The sequence below is a fragment of the Chanos chanos genome, chromosome 7, assembly GCF_902362185.1.
Source record: "Chanos chanos chromosome 7, fChaCha1.1, whole genome shotgun sequence".
Lineage (NCBI taxonomy): Eukaryota > Metazoa > Chordata > Actinopteri > Gonorynchiformes > Chanidae > Chanos > Chanos chanos.
Window position 1 is genome coordinate 17288856 of NC_044501.1, and position 24122 is coordinate 17312977.

Genomic DNA, 24122 nt, shown 5'->3' on the forward strand with positions numbered 1-24122 from the left:
ACAGGTAAGTTAGGGTGCATGTCAGTCACCAGTCGACATCCAGCATGACTGAACCCAAAACTCTTGTCTTGTAAAGCTGGGTCCCTCCGGTGCTCCTCTTGTCTGTCAAGCGCCCTTGTAAGAGTTTTCCTCAGTGTCTCTTAGGTTCCCCAGCTAAACATGTTAAATATTCATTTGCTGAAGTAAACAGCTCTGTTGAGAGTTGGATCTGTAACTTTGAGATTTTAAGACACAGTAATTAAGTATTATTCTTTGGCAGGCGTGGTTAGTGACCTCATTTACCCCCAAATAATCCAAAATTTACCCGAAGCTTCCAACCCTCTCTGTTTGAATTCCTGTCTTAGATTTTTCTCTTACCCCACAAATTGTTCCCCTCTGTCTGAACAAGCTCTGATTCCAGACATATTTTTATTCATGGTTCCCCATGGGCTGGTTTTTGTAGACCAAATGCAAATTTCAAAGTATTGTATCAAAATCAGCGTGTTATTCCATCGTTTGAAGCTTTTAACCTGTCTTTACTTAATATTCTTAAAGGATGCCCACAATTTACTTAATCCAAGTACTACTTTTTCTCCATTTCCACCTGAGAAGGCCTACTCTAAGGTGTATTGCACAAAAACTTATTTAGAGATATTTCTCCATTTGCTGCTCCAATGTGAATGGGGTTTCACCATTTAACAGGATTATCGAAAGACTGTCTCACTGTTTTTTTTCACTGTATGTTCTGATGAATACTAAATAAGACCACAGAAACATGAAACACTGGAAAATGCCTTGAATTGTAACATAAATCTCACTCACTTATTTTATCCATATGATTATGGATGTTTTGAGTGGTTTCACCCAAGGTGAAAACTAATGCAAATAAGCCCCCCCACCCCTAAGAGAAATGAAGAAAAATGGATATTGACTTGAACCTGAGTTCAAGGGTCTGACTTGGGGTTGGAGACAGCAAAGCACCATGGGAAGATGTTATCCTTGACCCAGTCCCTTTAGCTCTGTGATTAATGGCGATTGGTACAGACAGTACTGATGTCAATCAATACAGTGGGGGTGTGTTCGCCAAGATGGAGTTTCTATTTATCATATGCAGGCAGGCTAATCAATACACTGTTAATCACAAAGACAGAATGGAGAGTTACATCAATGGCCAAGAGCATTCCAAACAGCCTCTCAGAACTGTAGCTTTAAATGAAAGATGAAATGGAGCATTTCAATAAAGGGAAGTCCACAGGTGATCTGGGATCGGACCCTGAAACAGCCTCTTCTCTGTTCACCCTAACTCCTCTTTGGAGACATGCTTTGACTCAGCTCGGAAACAGCAGTACTTTGCATTTCTCTCTCAGTCGTGAGGAAGGGTTCTGACCCGGTCTTACACAAACGTGTGTCTTAAATCACAGGCCACCTCGCATTTGAAAGGAGAACGGTACGAAGAAGTGTGAAGTAGCGAGAGGATGACGAAGGTGGGGGAACGGATGTGTGTTCCCGTGCCTTTCTCCCTCTTTCTCGCTTCTCTTTTTTTTTCCCCTCTTAAGGGAAGTGTTATCACACCCTTCGTCAGATCTAATCCCTCTCTCTCCGCAGGCCTCTAGCATAGCCAGCTAATCTGATTACAGCATGAGCTCCTTTAATAAAAGAGGGCTTGGGGCTTTAATGAAAGGGGGCCTGAGGCTAGCCTGGAGGATTCTCACCCTGGCTAACCCCTTACTCCTGCTTCAGGGTCCATTAGCAAAGCAGAGAGAGGGAGAGAGAGAGAAAGGTTGGAATGCCAGTTTGGGACCATGCCTTTCAGGTCTTTTTGTGAGTCCTTTGTCTTCGGTGGTGGAGTGAAACTGACCCAGTACCTCCCACTCTATTGATGTCTAATTAAGACACAAAGTCCTCTGCCTTTGATCAGAGAATTTGACAGTCCCACAGAGGGTTTTGTGTGTGTGTGTGTGTGCATGTGTGTGTGTGTGTGTGTGCGTGTGTGCGCATGTGTATGTGTGCACATACAGTGTTGCAGAGCACAGATGGATCAATAGACACATTCATTAGTGTTTTAACCATAGAATTTCAGTGTTTCGTAGAAATTCATCGGATGAAGTGAAAAGTGAATGAATAGCTAGAGACACTTGGGATGGAATGGAATGATGGGTAAAAGGATGGACAGTGAAGAAGATCCCGTATAAAATTTTATAAAATTTAAGACGTCCTCCTCTCTAAAGCCGCCACTGAATTGTGGGAGATAAAACTCTCTTCCTCCACCAGCCAGTGTCCTTTAGTTTCATGTCAGCTCCATCACACAGGTTTTTTTTTTTTTTTTTCACTGGCACGCAAGACAATGAAAAGGGACCCGGTAAGATATCTCCTCTTCAGCTTGTCACTGCTGTCACACGACTGATCAGAGTAAAAGCTCCAGACAAGGATGGACTTGGCAGTAAGATCTGAAGGTCTCCCTCTTCTGTGAGACGTGTCGTTACCACCTCCCTGGAGATCGACTCACTGGCGCGTGTGCGCGGAAAGAGAGCAAAAACCGTCCCTTTTGTCCGGCACACATCTGTGTTTGCACATCAAGAAAAGTCAGTCTAAGGGAGAAGAATAGAGAAACGGAAAGAGAGGAATATGGTGTGACAAGCGTGACGTTGACGTTTGTATAAAAAAAATATATATAAAAAAAAAGACATCAGCTTTGCTAATGATTCTGCTTCCACCTGAGGCTCAATCTGAGAACAAAAGGATTTCTTCTCCAAATGTACGCTGTCTCTCTGCCTCTCTGTATCCAAAAGGAATGGGGGGTGTTTTTTGGTGTGCATATACTGAAGCGTACTTTGATATGGTGATATATTGGTAGCTTTCATGTCCATTCAGTGACTCTTCCATACCTGGGCTTTTTGTTGTTGTCTGGGATTTGACAGTAGAAAAAAGGCTATGAAGAGCCTTCCCCTCCCCCCTCCCACATTGCGTGAGCTCCCGTGAACCTGACAGATCGAGTTCCCTGTGTGTTCACTAAAGAGGCTCTAGACACCATCATGTCTTCATCCCACCCTGTCCTCACGGTCACCTGAATCTCCCAGAGCCTCTCCTTTTTGCCTTTCTTTACCTTTGCATTAACTTCTCTTAACCCAGATCAGTTTGGTCAGTTCATGACAACAAAAGCAAAGATGTGCTGAAACTGTGGTTGAAATAAATGCGAGGGCTCTTTCAAAACTGTTGAGTGTATTAATATCAAAAAGGACTGTGTTGTTCACTGGTAGACTTGATGAAATGTGTGCTATGCCAACAGCAGGCCTCAGGTTTAGGTTGAATACCTTTATTTAAATTTTTCAGGAGAAACAGGAAGCAATGACCAATCAGAACCAAGCTGTGGAACTCCCACATGACCAGCAGCCATATTCCAGCCAACCCAATGGCACCTCTCTACCTCCCATGGTTACCAATAACATCTACGAGACTTCTCCCGGTGAGTTCTCTAGAACATTCTGTCATATCAATGTACAGGACACAAGGCGCAATAATCCCTCTCACTTTGGATAGGATATACACATACGCACGCGCGCGCGCACACACACGCACACGCAGTGCCACAAACATTAAAACTCTATGATGTATCTTTTTGTGTGCTCGACACATTCAAACTAAAACCTTTTTTTTTTATATACACTGAGCACCTATTCTCTTCCATTGTTCCCATTATTTTATGACTTTTTGATCTGAAATAAAGTTAAGTTCTCTGAACCCTTCCCAAAAGGTCACAGAATTAAATCACCCCCCCCCCCCCCTTTAGTATTATGCTTTCAGACTTGTTCACTTTAGATATCAGTTGTGATTGGGGATTGGGGGAGATCATAAACAGTATTTCTGGTCCATTTTCCAAGTGCTTTCATGCAATGAGGTCTGACCTTGAAATCATTAAGCTGATGAAATGGATTCCAAGTGGGCTGTATTTGCATAGGCAGTATTGTACAAGGCCCTCGTGAAAGGGTAACAAACTGCTTTAAATTCACTCTGTTCTTCCACGCACACCCTCCAGAGAGTTACCGGAGCCAAACACAAAGCCTCTCCCATGTTTTTTTTTTTTTTTTTTTTAAGAAGCTTGATTGGCTCCTCTTCTTCATCACAGCGGCTTACTGTACTCTTTTCTGTACGCTAAGTGACCATGGTAGAATAAAAGCATACACAAAGCTCGTTTTATGCTTGGGTGATTTTTTTTTTAAAAAACCCATCAAAAAAAAAAAATTTTTTTTGGCTCAATTCAAGAACTGACATATACGATTACTTTGACAAGACTCAAGCACAGCATTATTACCATTACACAGTCATTACCACAAATATCTTATTATGTTCTAACTACTATGCAGTGCTGCTGTATATAAGATCTATGCAGAGGCTATTGCATAGTGCTGGTCATTTTTATTTTTTTACATTGCGTGCATCATAAAGACACTTTCCTACCATTGCAGCTAGTATACTGCAATGGTAGGGAAGAGGGTACCTCTGCAGAGCTTACACTGTAAGCAGTGTGTAGCAGTCTCCCTCTGGCACAACTCTGAAGGTTATTTGTCACAAATTAAATTTTATACAACTCGGTGATAATCTCTCTACGAAGGGCATGTGAGCCAATGGGGGTTCCCTTGAAACACGTACAAACAGATCAATAAATCCTGGTCACAGATGGTATCCCTATAAGAAGCTGTGGTTTTATATTTGTGGGATGTAAAAGACAGAGTAGAGAGAGTATGGCTGTGTCTTTAAGGAGATGTCTGTATGGTTTTTTTTTGTTTTTTTTTTTCTTCTGCATGAAATGCCTTTCTTTTCAGAGGAGCTACTCATACCTTTGTGAGGCTGGAAATGGCCTCCACTATTGGGTCTGGCCTCAAGGAGACACAGTCATTGGAACTACCATTCATAAATAAGAGCCTACACTTGACCGTGAACACTGTGAATCATCTGCAGCACACCTGCGAACCTGTGTGTGTGTGTGAGAGAGAGAGAGATAGAGGATAGTAGTTTTCTACTATATCGGCAAGGATTTGTTTATTTGTTTTGTTTGTTTTTTTTTATTCTTTTTTTCCCCCAGCAACAATGTGAATATTGAATAAGACTGGGCCAAAGTGAATCAATCAATGATCCATTGTATTTAACAGCTTGGACAAGGTGTGTGTGTGTGTGTGTGTGTGTGTGAGTACGCACTTGGGTTGGGGAGGGGGCAGAAACATCATATCTTGGATGAGAGAAGCATTCTTACATTGATCCTAATGTACAATTTCCCTGATAATCTAAGACTGCCACTGTGTTTGATTCGATTTGTTAGCCCACAATGCGCAGCGTGAGTCATTTCATGGTACACCCAATCTGTGTAACACAGCATATCCCACTTGTGTAACACAGTGTCATGGTTAAGTGTTTTGTATGGGCTGAGTGTACACTTTGTTGGGCAGATGTGTTTTTGTGTGTATGTTTGTGTATCTGTGTTAGAGAGTGCACTGTCTGTCTGTGTGTGTGTGTTGCAAATGTGTATGTACATCTGCGGTCGAAATTCATTCATTTCGTCATTTTCTGTCTTGACATAATAGTTCCACACAGACCCTCCAATGGTGTTTATGAGCCTCCTGAGGAAGACTACAATGATGAAGACTTCCCTCCCCCTCCGGCTAACCTGATGGTTGAATCGGACTACGCCCCCCATCAGTCACAACTTCAGACAAGGTCTGTGGAAAACATGCTCTAATTCCTCAGTACTTCTCAGCTTGTGTCATCCTTTAAACCAAATGCAAACTGGTACCACTGCCAAGAGGAAACTAGTTCAAACATTTCTCTCTAACAGTTTATGACTTCTGCTACTTGTCTTATGCAGTAAACAGATATAGATATGAGGAAAGAGCAAAGCTTATATAGTCCTTTGTAGAATTATAATTTACCATGCAAATCATTGTGGTCTCCTGTACTTTGCCCTGCAGTGTGTCACTCACTCTAACAGTGTAAGTACTTGTGACAGTCCAACAGTGCTGGTAATGCTTGGTTTAGCTGAATAATGCCAGCTTTCACTGACTGTTTTAGTTCAAAAGAAATCTTTAAGTTGCTTGCCAATTTGCTAATTATTGGCAAACGTATATCATTTATGGTTGTCCTCCTAACTGCAATCAATGAATACCAGATCAATTCAGTTTTCATAAATAATAATGAAATGCCATGACAGAAAATTATGCTGCAAATTATAGTGAAAGGAAATGACATTTATCTTTTCTTAGAGGAGTATGTTGTAGAATATAATTTAACTTATCTCAATAAAGCAATTTCCACCGCAGTGTGAGGCCAAGACTGCTTTCTCAGTTGGTTGAGTAGTTAAGGATGTAGTGTTGTGTTTGATAGCACAGATCCATGTGAGATTAGGTTTTATTTCTCTCTGAAGGGTGGAGAGGGAGCCGTCCCCTGGATTAACCAAAGCACCACTTCACCAGCAACAGCAGGAAAACAAACCACCAGAGTATTACAAGACATGGACGTCCAAGAGCATGGACCTGGGTGAGGGGACACAAAGACACACATACCTAGTACCTACACACAAACACATTATATATGCATTTTAACTCACATTCAATCCCACACATGCAAATTAACAAATGTACATAGATTACAATATCAAACAGACAGAGAGAGAGAGGGAGGGGGGGAGAGAGACCCTCCTAATACATTCTCTGTACCATACTCAATATATATTAATATTCTGAAATCATGACACCAGGTTAATTTCTTTTTCCACAATGTCTCTATTCATCTTCACTCAAGCTCTTAATATGTCAAATCCAGTCTGGCACCTTCATGAGCTGCCTCTTGGAGAGGAGAAACTACACGTCACACAGTCTGATCCTTACTGACTCAAAGAATGTAACTAATTACACACACATGCATATATATATATATATATATAATTAAATTTGTGTATCAGAGACAGTTGCTTTGGCTAGATCTGGATTTCATGTATTTATTTATTTATTTATTTATTTGTGTGATAGCAGTTTTATATTTTCCTTGACAAACCCCCAAACATGTATATTGGTGAAGCAGCACAAACTAATTGAGTTCTTAACTAAAAATGTTGGATTTGTGTTCATTATCAACTCTTCAGATTTAATTAACACTACTTTTTCACAGATGTAAGTTTATCCTTATTACATATCAGATGCGTAAGCATATTGTGTGCCGTTCATTAACAAATCCATTTCACCTTTTGAAACATTTGCTCCATTTGAAATCATGCTGAACTAACACATAGCACTTCCAGCTGAAGCCTGCGTGTACGTGTGGTGAATTAGGCTAGACAAGGAAATCTCTGAAATTGCGAAGCGAGGAAGGATGTTTCTGGAAGGTTTCGATAAACCAAGCCGCACTGAGGCAGAACAGAGTGCCCAACCACTTCCATCAATCCTCTGATCGGCACGGTAACCCAACGCCCCCCTCCCTTAATAAGTAGCTATCGCGGCACATTTCCCCCGCATTAGTTGGGGATGACCCTGTTAGCCCGTCTCACCGTTTTCTTCCTCCCTCTCTCTTCCTTTCCTCCTCTAACGGAAAGCAAAGGATATTTCATTCCTCCGGAGCGACTGGTTCTGTCCGTTTCCAATTACAGTTCATTAGGTTTTAGTATTGGGTTCTCTACCACTGTGGGGGCCATAGTTCACCAGGCACCGAGAACTGATTGCTTTTCATTACAGTGAGCTCACTATGTTGTTTTTCTTTTTTCCTTCATCTACCCCCCCCCCCACCAACTCCCGCTCTGCCTCTTTATTTCTCTCACTTCTTCCTGTTTCCCTCTTTTTTTGTTTTTCCTTTATATTCTGTCTTTATGGTTGTCATGTTTTCTATATGTCTGCAATATTTTTTTTAGAGGTTGCGTAAAAGCATGACCACATTTCCTTTTCATCGTTTCTCCATTTTCCTCTTTTTCCCCCCGCTCTTTCTCTCTCTGTCCCACATTCCAGAACACTAATTTTCTCGTCTCAATCTATAGCCCTCTGTAAAAATTGGCTGATAACCACAAAAACGTCACGCTCCACTGCTGCCTGTTTCAGAGTCATAGTTTATTTGACCTTCTGACACCTCATGTGCCGAAGCCCGCTAACGGGGCCAGATCCCATCGCTCCTCCGAAAAGAACAACATAATCTCCCAGATTTTACCATCCTCCCTGCAGGTCTTTTGCCAAATCCTCTGGCCATTTCTTTTTTTTAAGAGTTCAAAGCCCTCATCCAAAACCTGTACCCACCAGGTTCTTAGAAGTGACTCGACTGAGAGATAACATTCTTCAGAAATATGGAAAATATGTGGCGAATACTCTAGTCGTAATCGAACACAGCCCCCGCAGTGCAGTGGTCTGTTACCATTACTGTCTATTGTGTGTTAGCCGCAAGACAGGCCTACTGAGGTTTATTGGCCACTAAACTTGCCTGGCCTCTGGAAAAATCTAGATATAAAACAGACTAGGGCTTAGTAAATTGGAAAACTTCTAACAGACTTCCTATAATTTTTCCCCCTCAAAGATTTTAGTGTTAGCTTTCTAAACTTATGTGCTCTAAGTACTGTATCACTCTTAACACCCTTATGTATTATCATTACTGATGTCATTTCAGTTCTTTTCTTTCACCTTTTCTGTCATAAAAAAAACATCGTTCTAAGCTAAAGCCAGACAGTGTGCCTGTTAAAATATACACTTTCAAGGTACTACAGCTCAACCAATCAATCACAGGTCTTCATTTCTGGATCCAACCATAAAACAGCTATCATTGGCCTCAGACTTGCTCGGTTCACAAGCACTGCCCTCTTGCATTTGTTATGTCTCCAGGAGCATTTACTGCGTTAGTAATAGATCTTTCCCCCAACCAAGCATGATCCAAACAAAGAGAGAGAGAGAGAGAGAGAGTAGTGAACTAGTCAGGCCATAGCACTGGAGGCTAACTTTCCACTGGCTGCGTTCCCTCTATAATGACTGTACTGTGCTAAGCTAGCGCTTTCAAATCATTAACAGCTGTTTGTGTGTGTGTGTGTGTGTGGCTGAGTGTTCTGTTCATGGTTTCTCATCTGCTGTTATGGTGCTTATGGTGTTTCCATAGCAGTTTATTTGAGTGAAAGCTGTACGCTAATGTGGTACACGTACGTGTTGAGAGATGGCTGGAAGCCAGTTGCGTAGCAGAAGATGCCATTTGCTGCTCTGGTAATGCTGATTATGGCATAATCATTCTTTCCTTGCTTTCTTTTCCTGAGTATTTTTCTAAATTCTGGAAATATAAGTATTAAAATACTGCTGTTCCACTGTGTGACTGAGTTTGTGAATCTAGACGACCTAGATTTGTTAGTGATTTTCTTGTCACTCTTTTTTGATCCCAGTTTGCATTCTGTTTCTCTAAGGACTACCCCCCCCCCCTTTCTGCCTCCCCTCCCCTCTCTCTCTCTCTCTCTCTCTCTCTCTCTCAGGCAAACACACACAGAGCAAATCTCAAACTCTTTCTCTCTCCCTTTTGGTCTTATTTCTCTGGCGGGAGGAAGTAGAGCTCATGAAAAATGAAAAGGATTATTTAAGAGAAATTGCAGTGTAATGAAACTCTATTATTGTATCCCATGGTGCAGTGCCTGTGGCTGCAGCTGCTCCTTCTTCTCAATCCTGTTTGTGCAGATTAGAGACACACACACTCATACTTTCTCTCTCTCTCTCTCACTCACACACTCACACTCACACACACACTCACTCACACACACACACACACACACACACACACACACACACACACACACAGATCCTCATTAGTCTCCAGTCAGTACAGTTGCTGCGACTGTACATGGCATTACATTATTTTAGACTGTTTTTCGTCAGATGCATAATGTCAAATCTTTTCTCTTCTGGATCAACCATCCGTGTGGGTGTTTGAGTGGGTGGTACCGTTTTGTATTTATGTGTCTTCATTTCAGGTCACTCTGTGGGTGCATGTTAGAAAGAGAGACAGACAGAGAGACAGACAGAGAAATAGAGGGATAAGACAGCATACACACTGTGGAGGTGTGAGGATTAACTGTGTGTGTGTGTGTGTGTGTGTGTGTGTGTGTGTGTGTGTGTGTGTGTAAAAGCATACGTTTGTATAGCCTTACCACAAACATGCACAGCTGTGCAGAAGCATGGCTGGCCGAACCAAGCCCCTCCTAATTAAAAACAAGAGTACGGCTACTTGAGGGAGAGAAGGAGAGCTCTATATTTGGAAAGATATTACAGAGAAATGGAGAATTAGAGAGGAAAGGGAGAAAGGATTGCAGGCTTTTCTCCAACCCTCTCCAACCCTTTTCTCTCTCTTTCTCAATCACACACACACACACACACACATACACTCAGACATACACTCAGCCTTTCAGTATCCCTTTTTATCTAGCTCTCAGATGGAAGGTTGTGTTTTCTTTCATGACTGTCATGAAGAAATAGCAGTAAAAGCAGGATTCACTTTGGTATTTCATGCATAGATTCACTATGGTATTCAGTGCTGCTGAATAGTTCTTTTATGACTCACTGTTTAGTTATGAGTATGATTTTGTTGAAGTGCTGGTTCCTCCCTGACTGATCTGATAGATTGATTCACCAGTATATGTTATTTCATTGTGTCTTCCAGTGGCAGATGAAAGCAATGTGAGATCTCTCCAAGAACCAAGACCTGGTGAGGATTTTGTCTTGCTCACACACACACACACACACACACAGACCTACACAAACAGATTTTTCATTTTCTTTTCTGAGTCTCTGCTGATTACATCATCCTCTTCAGCATTTGTTTTCTTACCTTCTCCAAACAAAGCAAAATTAGCACTTGTTTTATTCTTTGTCTTAAGAGGGCTTCACGTCTCTTTTGTCTGCTCTGGTCACACACAGTCCTGCCTGACTCCAAATCAACAGCAGTAAAGTAGTCTTGAATTTACACCACACTTCAGACAGGGACAGATTAGATTAAAATGACACTTGGCAATTTGTGTACTTTTACTGAGGTGAGTGGGTGATATATAAACCACACAAATCGATTGACATAGAGAAACAAAACTGCACGCACATACATTCCCATTAAAACCAGGTACTGCAATCCAGTACATGAACAAGGAAACAATGACGCATTAAACCAAAGAAAGAAAGAGCACAATAAATATAAGTGCAATAATTAGCACCACACACACGCACACACACGCATTACTGTTATGCTTTGTGGCTCTTCTGCTCCCCCCTAATACTAGTCAAACACAGTTTGCTAATACATGAAAGGCCCGGTGAATCTGAGGGGGCTTTTTATAGATGTGTGTGTGATGTGTATTGACGGGCTACAGACGGCTTTGCTGACGTTCAGAGTTTTCTTTTTTTTTTCCTTTTTTTTCCACCCATGCTCTTGCTACCTAAGCCAGAGGCTCCTTTATATTCTCTGACATATTTCATTATAGGGATGGTCTTTAAGAGGCAGCCACTCCGATTTTAATCTTGCTAAAACCTCCAAGAACGCCAGCCAAGCCTGAATACTGCAGCACTCCATCACTCACTCTCTCTCTCTCTCTCTCACTCATTCTTTGCTGGTCTTAGTGTCTCTCTATCACTTTATTCTCTCTCTCACTCTCACTGCTGTTTTTTCTTTCTTGCTTTCATTTTGCTTCTCTCTCTCTCTCTCTCTCTCTCTCTCTTTTTCTCATCCGCTTTCTCACTTTTCCTCAGTCCAGATTTTTCTTCTCCTACTTTGTCCATCTCTTATTCCTTTTTCGTCTCTCATGATCTTTCCTCCAAGTCTGTAGCTGTTTTCCTTTCCCTGCTGTTCTCCTAACACTCTCTTGGTCACTCTGTACTTTCTTTTCATCATTCTCTCTGTTTAGTTCAGTTTCCTGCACTGATGTAGCAGAATGTTAATCATGACTAGGGAATGTTCCAGAAAATCTTGATTACCCAAGCCATCTCTGTTCCTCATACCAAACACACACACACACACACACATACACACACACACACACACTCACACACACACACACACACACACACACACACACACACACACTCACTCATTCACTCACTCTGACTCCCTCATGCACACTCTGCCTCAAAGCCCATGTGCCCATTTAGAAGGTGAAGAATCATTGGCTGATTAGTTGTGGAAAATGACAGACATTCCTATCTGTTAAATATTCTTGTTTTTTCTCCAATTATCATTTTTTTTCCATCTTCATTTTAGGGGAGACCTGTTATTGTCACATAGAAGATGTAATAATCGACTGCACTGCAGAGTGTTTCTCTATTACTCTGTCTATTATTCTCTGTGGTCTATGGTGTAATTAGGTCTTTTAATTACTCTTTGTTAAACTTTTACAAGACCACATTAAGCTTGCCTTTGCATTAACCATAACATTAACCGTAATCCAAAATGATAAATTCTGCAGCTGTCACAAGTACACTTTTTCAATTAGTAATTAAATTGCTTGTTACAAAAATGAATATATGGGAACTAGGCAAAAGAATCAGTCATGGAATTTGACCTCTAAAAATACCTTTATAATAGGCAAATGGCCTCTCCCCCTCAAGGTCACCCGGAATGAGGGCTTTTTTTAAATTTTTTTTTTTACCTCCTCAAACTACAAAAATATCACCACGTTTAAGTCATGGAAATGGCCAAACCAAACCGTTGTCTTCTCTTGCCAATGGAAATTTTTGCTGTTTCGCCATAAATCCACTTTTCTACAGCACAGACTTAAAGAGTAAATGGTACTCATACAATGCGTGTTCTGCTTAGTCCCTGAGACTAACCATAAAAGGGAGGATTTTTTTGACTAGCAAGATGGTGTCTGCCAAGAAGCTGTCTTAGCAACGGTCATGCATATGTTTGGCTTGTTAAATTTGGTACGTTAAGGGCTCCAATGAAATTTTTTACTGTTACCTTTAGTGAGAATCTCCAATAAAACGTACATTTAATCCTCAGAAATACAGCTCTTACGTGGCAAAGAACATATAAAAAAACCTCACACACAACCCAAACGCACGTTAAAAAATATTGGGCAAGAAGCAAAGTCGGCCGTTTGCAGTTTTTTTTTTTTGTTTGTTTGTTTGTTTCTTTCTTTTTTTTTTAATCATGTGTAAGTAAGGTGTTGTCTGGAGGTCTAGGGCTTTTATTGTTCATATGTGTGCGGTGATGTGTGTAGGTGTTTTGCGGTTGGTAGGGTGTAAATTGTAGGGTGTGTATGTGTATCAGCCTTTGTGTGTGCTTGTGGGTGCACGTGTGTGTGTGTGTGTTTGTGTGTGCCCGTCTACGTGTGTAAGTCAGCTAGTACCAGCCATAGTGGTCCTGTGTGAAGGAAACATGTCCATTAAGAGGATGGATGGATGGATGGATGGATAGATGCTAGAGGCATCAGTCTCTCTCTCTCTCTCTCTCTCTCTTTCTCTAACCCTTTCTCTTTCTCTCTCCTCATTGGCACTTCTCCAACACACATACACATCCTCTAGCACCTCTTAACCCTTCACTTTCCAGCCCTTTCCACCAAGCCCTTACAATGCACACATGCATACGCACACACACACACACGCACATGCACACACACATACCACTCAGACAGTCTTGTACCCTCCTCTGGTACTGCGCTACTGGTTTTCAGTGTGTTTGTTCTCTCACTTTTTTCTTTTCACCCTCAGTCCTCTGACTGTGTCTGTCTTCCTCTCTCCTGCTCTCTGTGTTCTGACTCAGAGGCATGGGTTCTGGTCCTGCCAGTGGAGGTCAACAGTAAGACTGAGAGATATGCTGGAAGGGAGGCTGCTTAGATGGATGGATGGATGGATGGATGACTTGCTGTTTGCTGTCCATTGATTTGTCTCATTAGTTTTGACATAATGACACAGAACGGATAGTTCTCTGACACATAAAATCGGCCTTGTCTTTTTTTTTTCTGTTTAGCCGTTTTCTTTTCTTCTCTTTTTTCTGTCTTCTTTTCTTTTTTTATGTTTTGTTGATATTACTCTCTTAGTCCCTCTGTCCATCCCATCCTATTCCGCTCTCTCTCTCTCGCTCTCTCTCGCGCGCGCGCGCTCTCTCTCTCTCTCTCTCTCTCTCTCTCTCTCTCTCTCTCTCTCTCTCTCTCTCTCTCGGTTTATTCAGGTTGAAGGCAGCTATATTGAGCTGTTTTGGATTGATTTATGAATCTTTGTCTGCTACAGCCATCTGTGTTTTCTCTACACTTCTCACAGACTGCTCATTCCAGCTCCCTTCTCAGTCACACTAATTTAGTAAGACTACATTCTGATTAGATGACAGTCACTAGGACATGTCTGTACTGCTTTATTAAACCACAGGCACATCAGAACCTCAGAATGACTTAACAATAGACCATTCAAAACTGGATTTCCCATAGAAATATCACAACAGTGAAGGTGAGCTTGGTTGTTTCAGTTGGCATGGGTCCTGATTGCATCAGTTCTCAGACTGGTCTGTTTTATTTGGGTGCTATTTAAATTCGTCTTTTATTTTGGTGGGTCCAAGCCTTAATGAGACCTGTGTGTTTATTTATCTAGCTCTACTCATGCTGTATAGTGCAGATGAAGATATTCTTTTCTTTAAAATTGTGAGGGGAATTCTGTTTTAGCCAAAGCCAATCATTTAACCTTTTTTTCCCTCTTTTTTGATTGTTGTCTTAACAGTTGTGTGTAGCTGTTCATTATAATTGATGATAAAATTTATCTGAATTTGTATACATCCATATCAAAATGTTTAAAGGTGAATTTAGGACATTTTAACATGGTGCAGTTATGAGTGTCTTGTTTGCCATTGTTATTATTTATTATTTTGTTTATTATGCTCTTCCTCTTGCTTTATATGACGATCATATTAAACCAGTGCTTTAAGACAGCAGGGTTATCTATCAGACTCTCTCTCTCTTCCCTCTATCTGGTGTGTGTGTGTGTGTGTGTGTGTGCCTGTGCCTGTGCGTGTGCGTGTGCACATGCTTGTTTGCACACACCTGTGTTGACTGGGACCTCTGAAAGTCCTGTTCTCCGTGTCGTTGACATCTGAAGACATGCAGTTACGCGGCATGAGATCATGTAAAGAGTCTGAGATACATTTTACATTTGGATTAAATAGAAGAGATGGCTTCATGGTTTCCTTTTTACAGCACTGAGTAAAATCACAGTACATATCACAGTAAAATCCTTCTTAAAGGGGAGTGGTGTTATCAAAAAAAAACAACAAGTGTTGTTGCGAGGTGCAAACTCGAGCATACCAAAGGCAGATTGACTCGTTTTCACAGTTCGCATTTCTCCTTCCTTTTTTCGTCTCTCCTGTTGCCTTCTCACCAACTCAGGCAGTGCCTTTCATCAGGAAACACGAAGGTGTGAATATAACTCTATGAAAATGGATCCAGCTTCTCTCACCATCGCTGTTTCCAGACTCAGACTTGACAGTGACGACGTTTTGCGCGTGATATTGACTATTGTCAGAGTGTCCGGCATTCATAATTAAACACACACATACATGCACACAGCTGCCATCACACACCTCACACATTGTCTTACTCCTCAGCTTTAATTAGGCCTATGATAGAAATATCTCTCCCTCTCTCTCTCTCTCTCTCTCTCTCTCTCTCTCTCTCTCTCTCTCTCTCTCTCTCTCTCTCTCTCTCTCTCTCTCTCTCTGTGTGTGTCAGTGAGCAGTCTGTTTAATAGAGCTTTCCTGTCTATGCTTTGCTTTTCACTCCTCATCACAATCAACCTCAGCAGCTTCATTGGGGAGCTTAATAAAGCTCCCGTGACTATATAAGGGCATCACTCAGAGTTCTGTGTAGACAACACTCAAAAACACTCTCAACAAGATTTTTTTTTTTCTTCTGGTCTCAGTTTCATCAACGGTTTCTCATTCTTAACTTTAGGGAAGTTTTTCAAGAAAAGCATGCTCATTGTTCTAACGACATATAAAAACTATGATATGTTTATTTATTTCTATACACATTATATATAATTTTCTGTAATATGTCATTTTATTTACTGTATAAGAAGTGCCTGTAGTCTTCATATAGACCTAAGTTTTGTTTTACTCAGAAGATGTTTCCTATAGCATTTTTTTGTTAAGATATGGTGATAGTTTGTTTTGTACAGAAAACTTGTTCTCTTTCTTGTTGGTCTCGGTTGCTGTTATGCTTATTCTTTTCTCTTTCTCAGGTTGTGAGGTTTGATTCGGTTACAGACTGTAAAATCATGGATAGATCTGTCTGTGTGCAGTGTGCATTAGTTCTCTGCTGCATGCTGTTTTTACCAATCTAGCATCCTCCCTTTTTTTTTTTTTCTTCTTTTTGCTCTCTCCTGTGTTTCACAGCACTCTTCGTTGTCACTTTTTTTCTTACTCATTCATTTCCTCCTGCTCTTTTTTTGCTGTTTCTCTTGCCATATATTCTCCTCTCGTCGCTCTTTTCCTGTCTTCTTTTATTTGGCGTTCTTCAAAGTGTCTTGATTGCGCCACATCTCTCGAATTCCTCTCTTCACCTCATACCCGTCTTCTCACCTCACCTCGTCTTCCCCGGCTTGTTCTTCTGTTTTTGGCTTTCTTTCTTTCCACCTCATTATTGGCCCTCAAGGCATGACTGATTCATTGAATCCTCTGCCTCTCTAAAACAGGTCGTGTTCATTCTGCCTTTTCTCCAATACCTCCATGAGCATATGTAGCCCTCCATACCAAAACCATCTCCCTCATAATCTGACCAACACAACTACTGTTTTAGCCCATCCTCCTGCATGCCACTCTCTCTCTCTCTCTCTCTCTCTCTCTCTCTCTCTCTCTCTCTCTCTCTGTCTCTGTCTGTCTCTCTGTGTCTCTCTCTCTCTCTCTCTCTCTCTCTCTCTCTCTCTCTTTCTCATTGTCTCTCTCTCTCTGTCTCTTTCTTTCTCTTTCTCACTGTCTCTCTCTCTCTCTCTCTCTTTCTCTCTCTCTCTCTCTTTCTCTCTCTTTCTCACTGTCTCTCTCTCTGTCTCTTTCTTCCCCTCTCTTTCTCATTGTCTCTCTCTCTCTGTCTCTTTCTTTCTCTCTCTTTCTCACTGTCTCTCTCTCTCAGTCTCTTTCTCTTTCTCTCTTTCTCAGTCTCTCTCTCTGTCTCTTTCTTTCTCTCTCTTTCTCACTGTCTCTCTCTCTCTGTCTCTTTCTTCCCCTCTCTTTCTCATTGTCTCTCTCTCTCTGTCTCTCTCACTGTCTCTCTCTCATTTTCTCTCAACCTCTATATCTACCTCTATCTCTTTTGTCTTGTGGCTTCCTCTTATCTTAGTTGCCTTTTCCCATCCCATGTACTTACAAAACTTCACTTTCCTGAACCTCTTTTCTTCTGTCTATTCCTCCACACTGACCGTGCTTTTCCTCCTGCTCTCCCTCATTCAGAGTCTTCCCCCGGGGCTGCCACGGCGCTGGGGCCCAGGCTGGGTTTACAGAAGTCCAGTTCTCTGGAGAGCCTCCAGACCGCCATGTCTGAGGCAACCAAGCCTGAGGTGCCCTTCCACCGGCCGCCCACTCACATGGTGCGGGGCCGAGGCTGCAACCAGAGCTTCCGCCACGCCATCGACAAGTCTTACGACGGCCCCTCCGAACCTGAGGAAGGTAGGGGTCTCTGCTAAAGATTTGATTTATTTTCCATTTTAAGATTTCCATTTCTTTTCTAGTACTAGCAGCACACTCATGCAACTGGAGTAACATATTTAAAAATGGCATGTTTCACCCATTTTAAAAACAACAGCCACCATTATGTGTATAAGATAAGATATATATATATGTGTGTGTGTGTGTGTGTGTGTGTGTGTGTGTGTGTGTGTAAAACAGTATAATAGTATATATACACAATACATTATAACACACATTAGTGTAATTACTTAGAAACTGCACAACTACATACTGAAACAGACTCAAGTCCTTCAGATCCTCATGGCCAGTATAAAAACTATCCAAACTTTAAGTGGTTAATTTTTAGAATGGGTTTGACTTAATCTTCCTTGGTCAAAATCTCAGCCATCAGAGGTGAATCAGCAAATGTTTTTGGCTGCCTGTTTAAACTGCTGGATGGTGATGTTGAGTCAGCATATTCAACTCAGAGGCATTATCCTCTCTTTTGACTCCTCTGTGAAGGCAGAACCCCTCTGTAATGGGGATGAGGGAGAGAGTGAGTGGATCTTTACGCTGCACAGCCTTTGAGGTTTTAAACTGTTAATGAATAAATCCAACGGCCGTCTGAGCACATGAGCCAAGACCCTCTGAATTTTTATTGGACCAGCTTCCCTCCCAACAATCTCAACTCAGCTCGATCATCTCAACCCTTTCTCCTCTGGGCCCTCACTGGGCAACAGTTGCTGTGGGAGATTTAGTCCCTGTTCTGAAAATGTGCCCAAAAGCTCTGCTTTGGAACCTGTTTTTGGCAAAGTTTGCTTAACTTTGCGTATGTGTGTCTATGTGTGTCTGTGTGCGTGTGTCTTTGTGTGCAAGTGTCTTTGTGTGTGTCTGTGGGGGTGTGTGAGCCTGTGTATGTGTGTGTGTGTGTGTGTGTGTGTGTGTGTGTGTGTGTGTGTGTGTTTGTGTGTGTGTGTATAAAATTGTTTTCTCTCTCTCTTGTTAGATGACTCAGATGAGAGCTCTGGCAGAGACACGCCTGTCAGTAGCTCCTCCCGACAAGAGCTGGAAGACGGAAAGAGTGAAAAGACCAAGAAGAAAAAGAAGAAAGAGAAGAAGAGCAAAGCGAAAAAGAAAGATGACGGCGAGGATACAGAGAAAAAGACTAAAAAGAGAGGTTTCGGATTGTTGCGGTAGGTAACGGATATAAAAACCCTTCTACACAGAACCCGTTTTTCCAATATACACCCATTTATTTTCTCTCCTATCCCTTATATTCTTCCTCCAGAAAGCTTTCAACAATGAACTCGTTCACTCGAAGGACAATGGAAGCACTAACATGTCCTGAATACCGTAGGCACATATGCTCAAGTCTTTAGGAAGGCATTTCTGATTTAGATATGACAAACATTAACCTCCCAAAGGCTCAATGCCTCTCTCTCTCTTTTTTTTTTTTTTACACTGCTCTCTCGGCAACCAGATCCATTTTTAGTTTACAGGCATCCCTTTCCCTCTGATTTTCATTCCCTCAGTGTTACTTTAGTGGTAATGATCAAAGACTTTTATAGCTGGTTTCTGCCACTGCGTGTTGACCAGGGAGAGAGATAGAGAGGACACTGGGGCCCTCAGCCCTGCCAAGACTATGATTAAGGTAAAGGGAGAAGGGGAGGATTAGAGGAGTCCCCCTGGTGCAGCAGCGCTGTGAGGCTCTCTCCTGTAATTACAGCACACTCACTGTATGCCAGCAATTAAGGGCAGACAAGCTGGAATTAACTGCATAAGAAGTCAACGTATATATATTATAAATATAGAAACAACAGACAGACAGCCGTGAGATCCAGACAGGAGAACCAGCAGGCTGATCTAGATATCTTTATTCACGATAGACAGATCGTCCAAGACTTTAAAATCATTTGCAGCTTTTGTTTTTTTGTAGAATTTATCCATTTCTTACTGATAGTCCAGGAGACTCTGTTAAGCAGGGAAGGTTGATAGAATGACAATTTTTTTTTCATGCCAAACACGAAAGACAAAGAGTCCTTTGGCTCTTCTCTCCCTAGATGACAGACTTCTTTCCTTTTCATAGGGAAAAGACATCTGTCACCCAAGACTGTCATTGCGTTTTTGTTCTCATTGTGTTTTAGCACGTGATACAACGCTGAGTGCTCTTTTGATAACATTCCCAGAGATACTGAAATACAGAAGGAAAAAAAATGGAAAAGAAAGAGAGAGAGAGAGGAATGTTTAAACATTTCCAGACTGCACGCAAAAAGAGTTGACTGATATTTTCCAATCTGGCTACTACATCCACATATGCCTCATTACTGAACATGAGGAATGAGGTCATTATGCATAATGTTATGTAGCTTAGTCTAAGATCTACAGATCTTCAGCTGTGTTTCTACACTGACAGCAGCAAAGTATGTATGTGTGTAAATACACACACTCACATACATACATACATATATATATATATATATATGAAACAAGTAAAAAACACGTGTGAGTGTCACAAACAATGAAATGACTTGTGAGGGAAATTTTTTTCCCTTTTTTGGGGGGTGTGACTGTTTTTGTTTGTCAAGCCCCTGAGTGAGTATTTGAATACAGACAAATCCCTGTGTTTACACGGGCAGCACTAACAGATTCCATTGTGCAAGACTTGGAGGCTATTTTCAACTGGAACAATAATGGAAACCACACGGACCAAAGGATGCCTTTTTTGTTTGTTTCGTCTGCCCTCTGGCTCACTCCCTCCGTTTCTATCACTTTCTCTCTGTCTTTTTTCATGTTCTTTGTCCTCTTCAAAACATTGCCATGGTTTCGGCAGCTAAGTTGGCAATTATCACTCTAAATGCCGGAGCCCGGTTCTGTTCAAGTCTGAGAGACGTGAGGTGTCTGTGGTAACAGTTCCATACTGCGGACGGGGCTTGTGTCCTCACACAGTACTGAATCATCTCAGCCAATGGACAAACATGACGGCTTTTCCACTTCTGTTTTCTGATATAGCACCAGAAAACCAAAGAGGAACAATGGTTTAGTGAAATTAGTGGAAAGACTTGACAGCAACCCCATTTTAGCCTGTTTTGTTTATCCTTCTCTCCACTCTACTTTTTGGTTGTTCTGTTCATAGATTACAGCCTCTATGTAATCATAGCAAGAAGTACCTCTGTAAGCCAGTCCAATATGACATCACCTAACAGGGTCAAAGTTACTGAGTCCACTTCCACCCTATAATGTCAGAGTAACTACAGAAATGCATTTGTTTAGGGATTCAAGTAACTTTGCATTTGTTGAGGGATTCAAATAATACTGCACTAAGTTGGCCACACTCAGGTGACTGCAGTACTGTAAAGTCCACTCCTCCTCTGCCAACCACACTGGCAGGCTGAGCCTGTCTCTGTCTTTCTTGGGTTGTAGTCACTCCCCATCCTGTTTGCCACCGTTGATCCATGTCAACCTGGATCTTTCCTCCACCACCTGTCCTGTCATGCCAGGCCTCACTGTGACGAGCACTGGGCCATCCCCGTTATGGATTTTTACCCAGCGTGAAAGCCTGAACGCTGATCCGCTGTTTACAAATCCCTCTCCTCTCGTTCCCATCCTACGTTCCCATCCCAGCCAGCAAATCCGACCAGACCCCCAAGCCCATTAGCGTGTCCGTTCCGCTCGTATCCCAGCATCCCGCGGTGCGGAGCATCATATTGTTGCGGGGGAGAGGATTACGGTTCGGTCCAGCTCAGCCCGCTTCATTCATTCCCAACGAGGGAAAAGATTACGTCGAGAAAACTTGTTTACATCCCAGTCGTTTGGCTTTGACAGTAATCTGTGATTGGCTGAAATGGAGATGATTCTTTAATTTGCTTAATTTTTGGGTTAGGATTTTTAATCTGTGTTTGGTGTTGAACAGTAAATATTTTGCCCTGAACTCTTGACTTTTTTTTTTTTTTTTTAAATTCTCGTTTGGTCGTATTTTGGGAATGGTTTAGACATTTTCATGCTAGTCTCTTCACCATTACAAGCTGCAGTTGTGCCCTTGCAGAAGTTTGTTTACTAGTTTTTGTTTTGATTTGAATCACTTTGATTTTATTCAGGCAGCATGTGAGACAAGCAAAGAGCAGGCGAATCAGCTTGCCGCTCAGATCCTGTTTGCTCTCTGGCTGTGTCTCTCAGCGGTAGAGCTGTTTTATGGAGAAAGAAATTGTGGACTGCATGAATGCTGTCTAGAGGAACCATAGAAACTCTCATTTCATTCCTATTTATATCTCTAAATACATACCTTCTCAACCCCGGTAATGAATACTGTTCTCTTGTCATTAGTCATGATTTGTAACGATGGCATTAGTAGTTCTAATTCTAGAATTCTAATTCAAATTAGTATTCCAGTTCCAACAGATGAAGGCAAACTGGTTAATGGAAGCTTCTGTTTGGAATACTGGTGGGCTAGTTTGGGTTGTCCTTCAATGTCACACCTAACTTTATGTATTTCCAAACCTTTGGCACTATGCCAGTCTAAAAATGCTCCCTTCACCCCATATAGATCCAAAGGCACTTTGGCACAGTCTTCCCAAAGGAGGCATGGCAACTCCTACACTGATTTGTCCATTCCCTTCAGGTCAGTAGTTTCAGTCAAGAGCGCAAACGTAAAGGGAGTTTTTCAGAGCATTGTAAAGGAATAGGGGCCTCCTGCATTTGTAAATCTATACGCATCCAGAGCCCTAAAGCATTTTATAGGCCCACAGAGAGGCCTGAACAGTCGCGAGAATTAGCGGAGCCTGGAGTTACACAGCCCATAAAAACAACTAATATCGACCTCCTGGTGAGAGCTAGATTTAATGAACAATGCCGTTATGTGGATCCATTCACTGTTATATTACTTGCCTCTTTATGCGCCGCTTGCTATTATAATTGATGAATTTGGTCATATTTGCTGGTATATGTCCATGCCTTGGAAACACCTCCGCGTTAAAATGCACCCCTTTGTTTGCCTTTGTTTCTGAGCAAGGCTAACATGCAGCAATGAACAAACCATTTTCTAGACACGGAAGAAAAGGAGTTTGTTTTGCTTGTTATGTTCTGTTTACTGATTTAGTGTCTAGCTGTGAGGTGTGTGTGTGTGTGTGTGTGTGTTCTATTAGTTCAATGCTTGGTGGTGGGGCTGATAAGAAAACTGGGATGACATGTGGTGGTATTATTGCCTACTGTAAATTTGGTGTTACTCATACCAAATTTCTTTCTCTCTCTCTCTCTCTCTCTCTCACACACTCTCTCTCTCTGTCTATCTATCTCTATCTGAAACGAACAGAAATGCAACAGTGAGACTTTTAAAAAAAGAGGAATTGAGGATTTGTTTAACAATCTTTAATATGCTCACAGTCTTAAGTAAACACACATTAACCACTTGAAGAACATTTGCAGGCAGTTCAAATTTATTTCAGAGATCGGTGGGGTGGCTGGAACACATGTCCCAAATCGTCTGGATTCTTATTTAGAATGAGAGTGTAAAGCTGTTAACACTATCACCACTCACAGCCTTGGAAATAGCTAATTATTAAAATACATTCCTCAAATTGGACTTTGCTTTGCCTTGATTTCCTCATTTAGTTTTGCTGATGTGTTCTGTCAATCAAGCGTGGTTGGGTTAAAAAAAAAAAGAAGAAGAAGAGGGGGAAACACATTAAAATTCAAGTGGAAAGAAAAATGCATATGAATATTTATTAGCTTATGTAAACTTAATCGGTCATGGCAGGACCCATCTCCTGCATGTTTGTTTGTCAGGGATGACCTCATTGGGATTGCTTTCGTGAAGCTTTGGTGGATGCGATTAAAAAGGGTTGTCAAGATGCTGCTGGTTGCCAGTCACTTCTCTTGACTGGTGGTTGAGCCGAATTCTGTGTTTGTAATCTCAAAGTGAAGCAGAACAAAACTTTATTTATTTATTTGTTTATTTATTTTCTTCGTGGAAGTCACAAGAGAACTCTGCATATTAAAACAGATTCAGAGTATAAATAAAAATCCACTGAAAGTCATACCTCTGTTTTCTGAAAGCAAGTTTTCGTGCCAGTTTCACTGTTTATTGTTAATCATGATTGTGGTTTCTGTCTAAGCCCATGCTCCTAATCTACAGAGACACATGTGCCACTGTTTCACACTTGTCTGTCTATGATATGATCATACTCTATAGGTAACTGGCTTTTTCACTGGAAGAGCTCCAGACATGTCCAGCACAGAGTCTCACTTACTGCGTCAGACAGGGTTTGATTGACGCATATACAGAAATCTACTAGTGCTTTACCAGAGCGCTTTAAGTCTGTACCTCTGTAGATTATCATGGTCATACAGAAATAATTGTGCTTTTGTCACTCAGTGGGTTCTGACCGTGTGTCAGCGGAGGTGTGTGAGTTTGGTGTGTATGACTGAAATTCATCAGCACCCGCTCTGTGTATCTCATTAGTCAAAAGAGTGATTGACGTGTTTCCTCTGCCACGGTACAGCTACAGAAATCCCAACGGCAAAAGCTGAGTGGC

General features: G+C 41.6%; 1 protein-coding gene across 1 annotated transcript in view; it reads left to right on the forward strand.

Moving 5' to 3' along the window:
* Positions 1-24122, forward strand: part of pard3ba (par-3 family cell polarity regulator beta a) — a 120165-nt gene that overhangs the window by 63108 nt on the left and 32935 nt on the right. The window contains exons 14-18 of the mRNA XM_030779013.1: positions 3319-3442; positions 5556-5688; positions 6392-6504; positions 17380-17595; positions 18602-18788. Coding sequence (XP_030634873.1) covers positions 3319-3442; positions 5556-5688; positions 6392-6504; positions 17380-17595; positions 18602-18788 — 773 coding nt within the window. The remainder of the gene's footprint in view (positions 1-3318; positions 3443-5555; positions 5689-6391; positions 6505-17379; positions 17596-18601; positions 18789-24122) is intronic.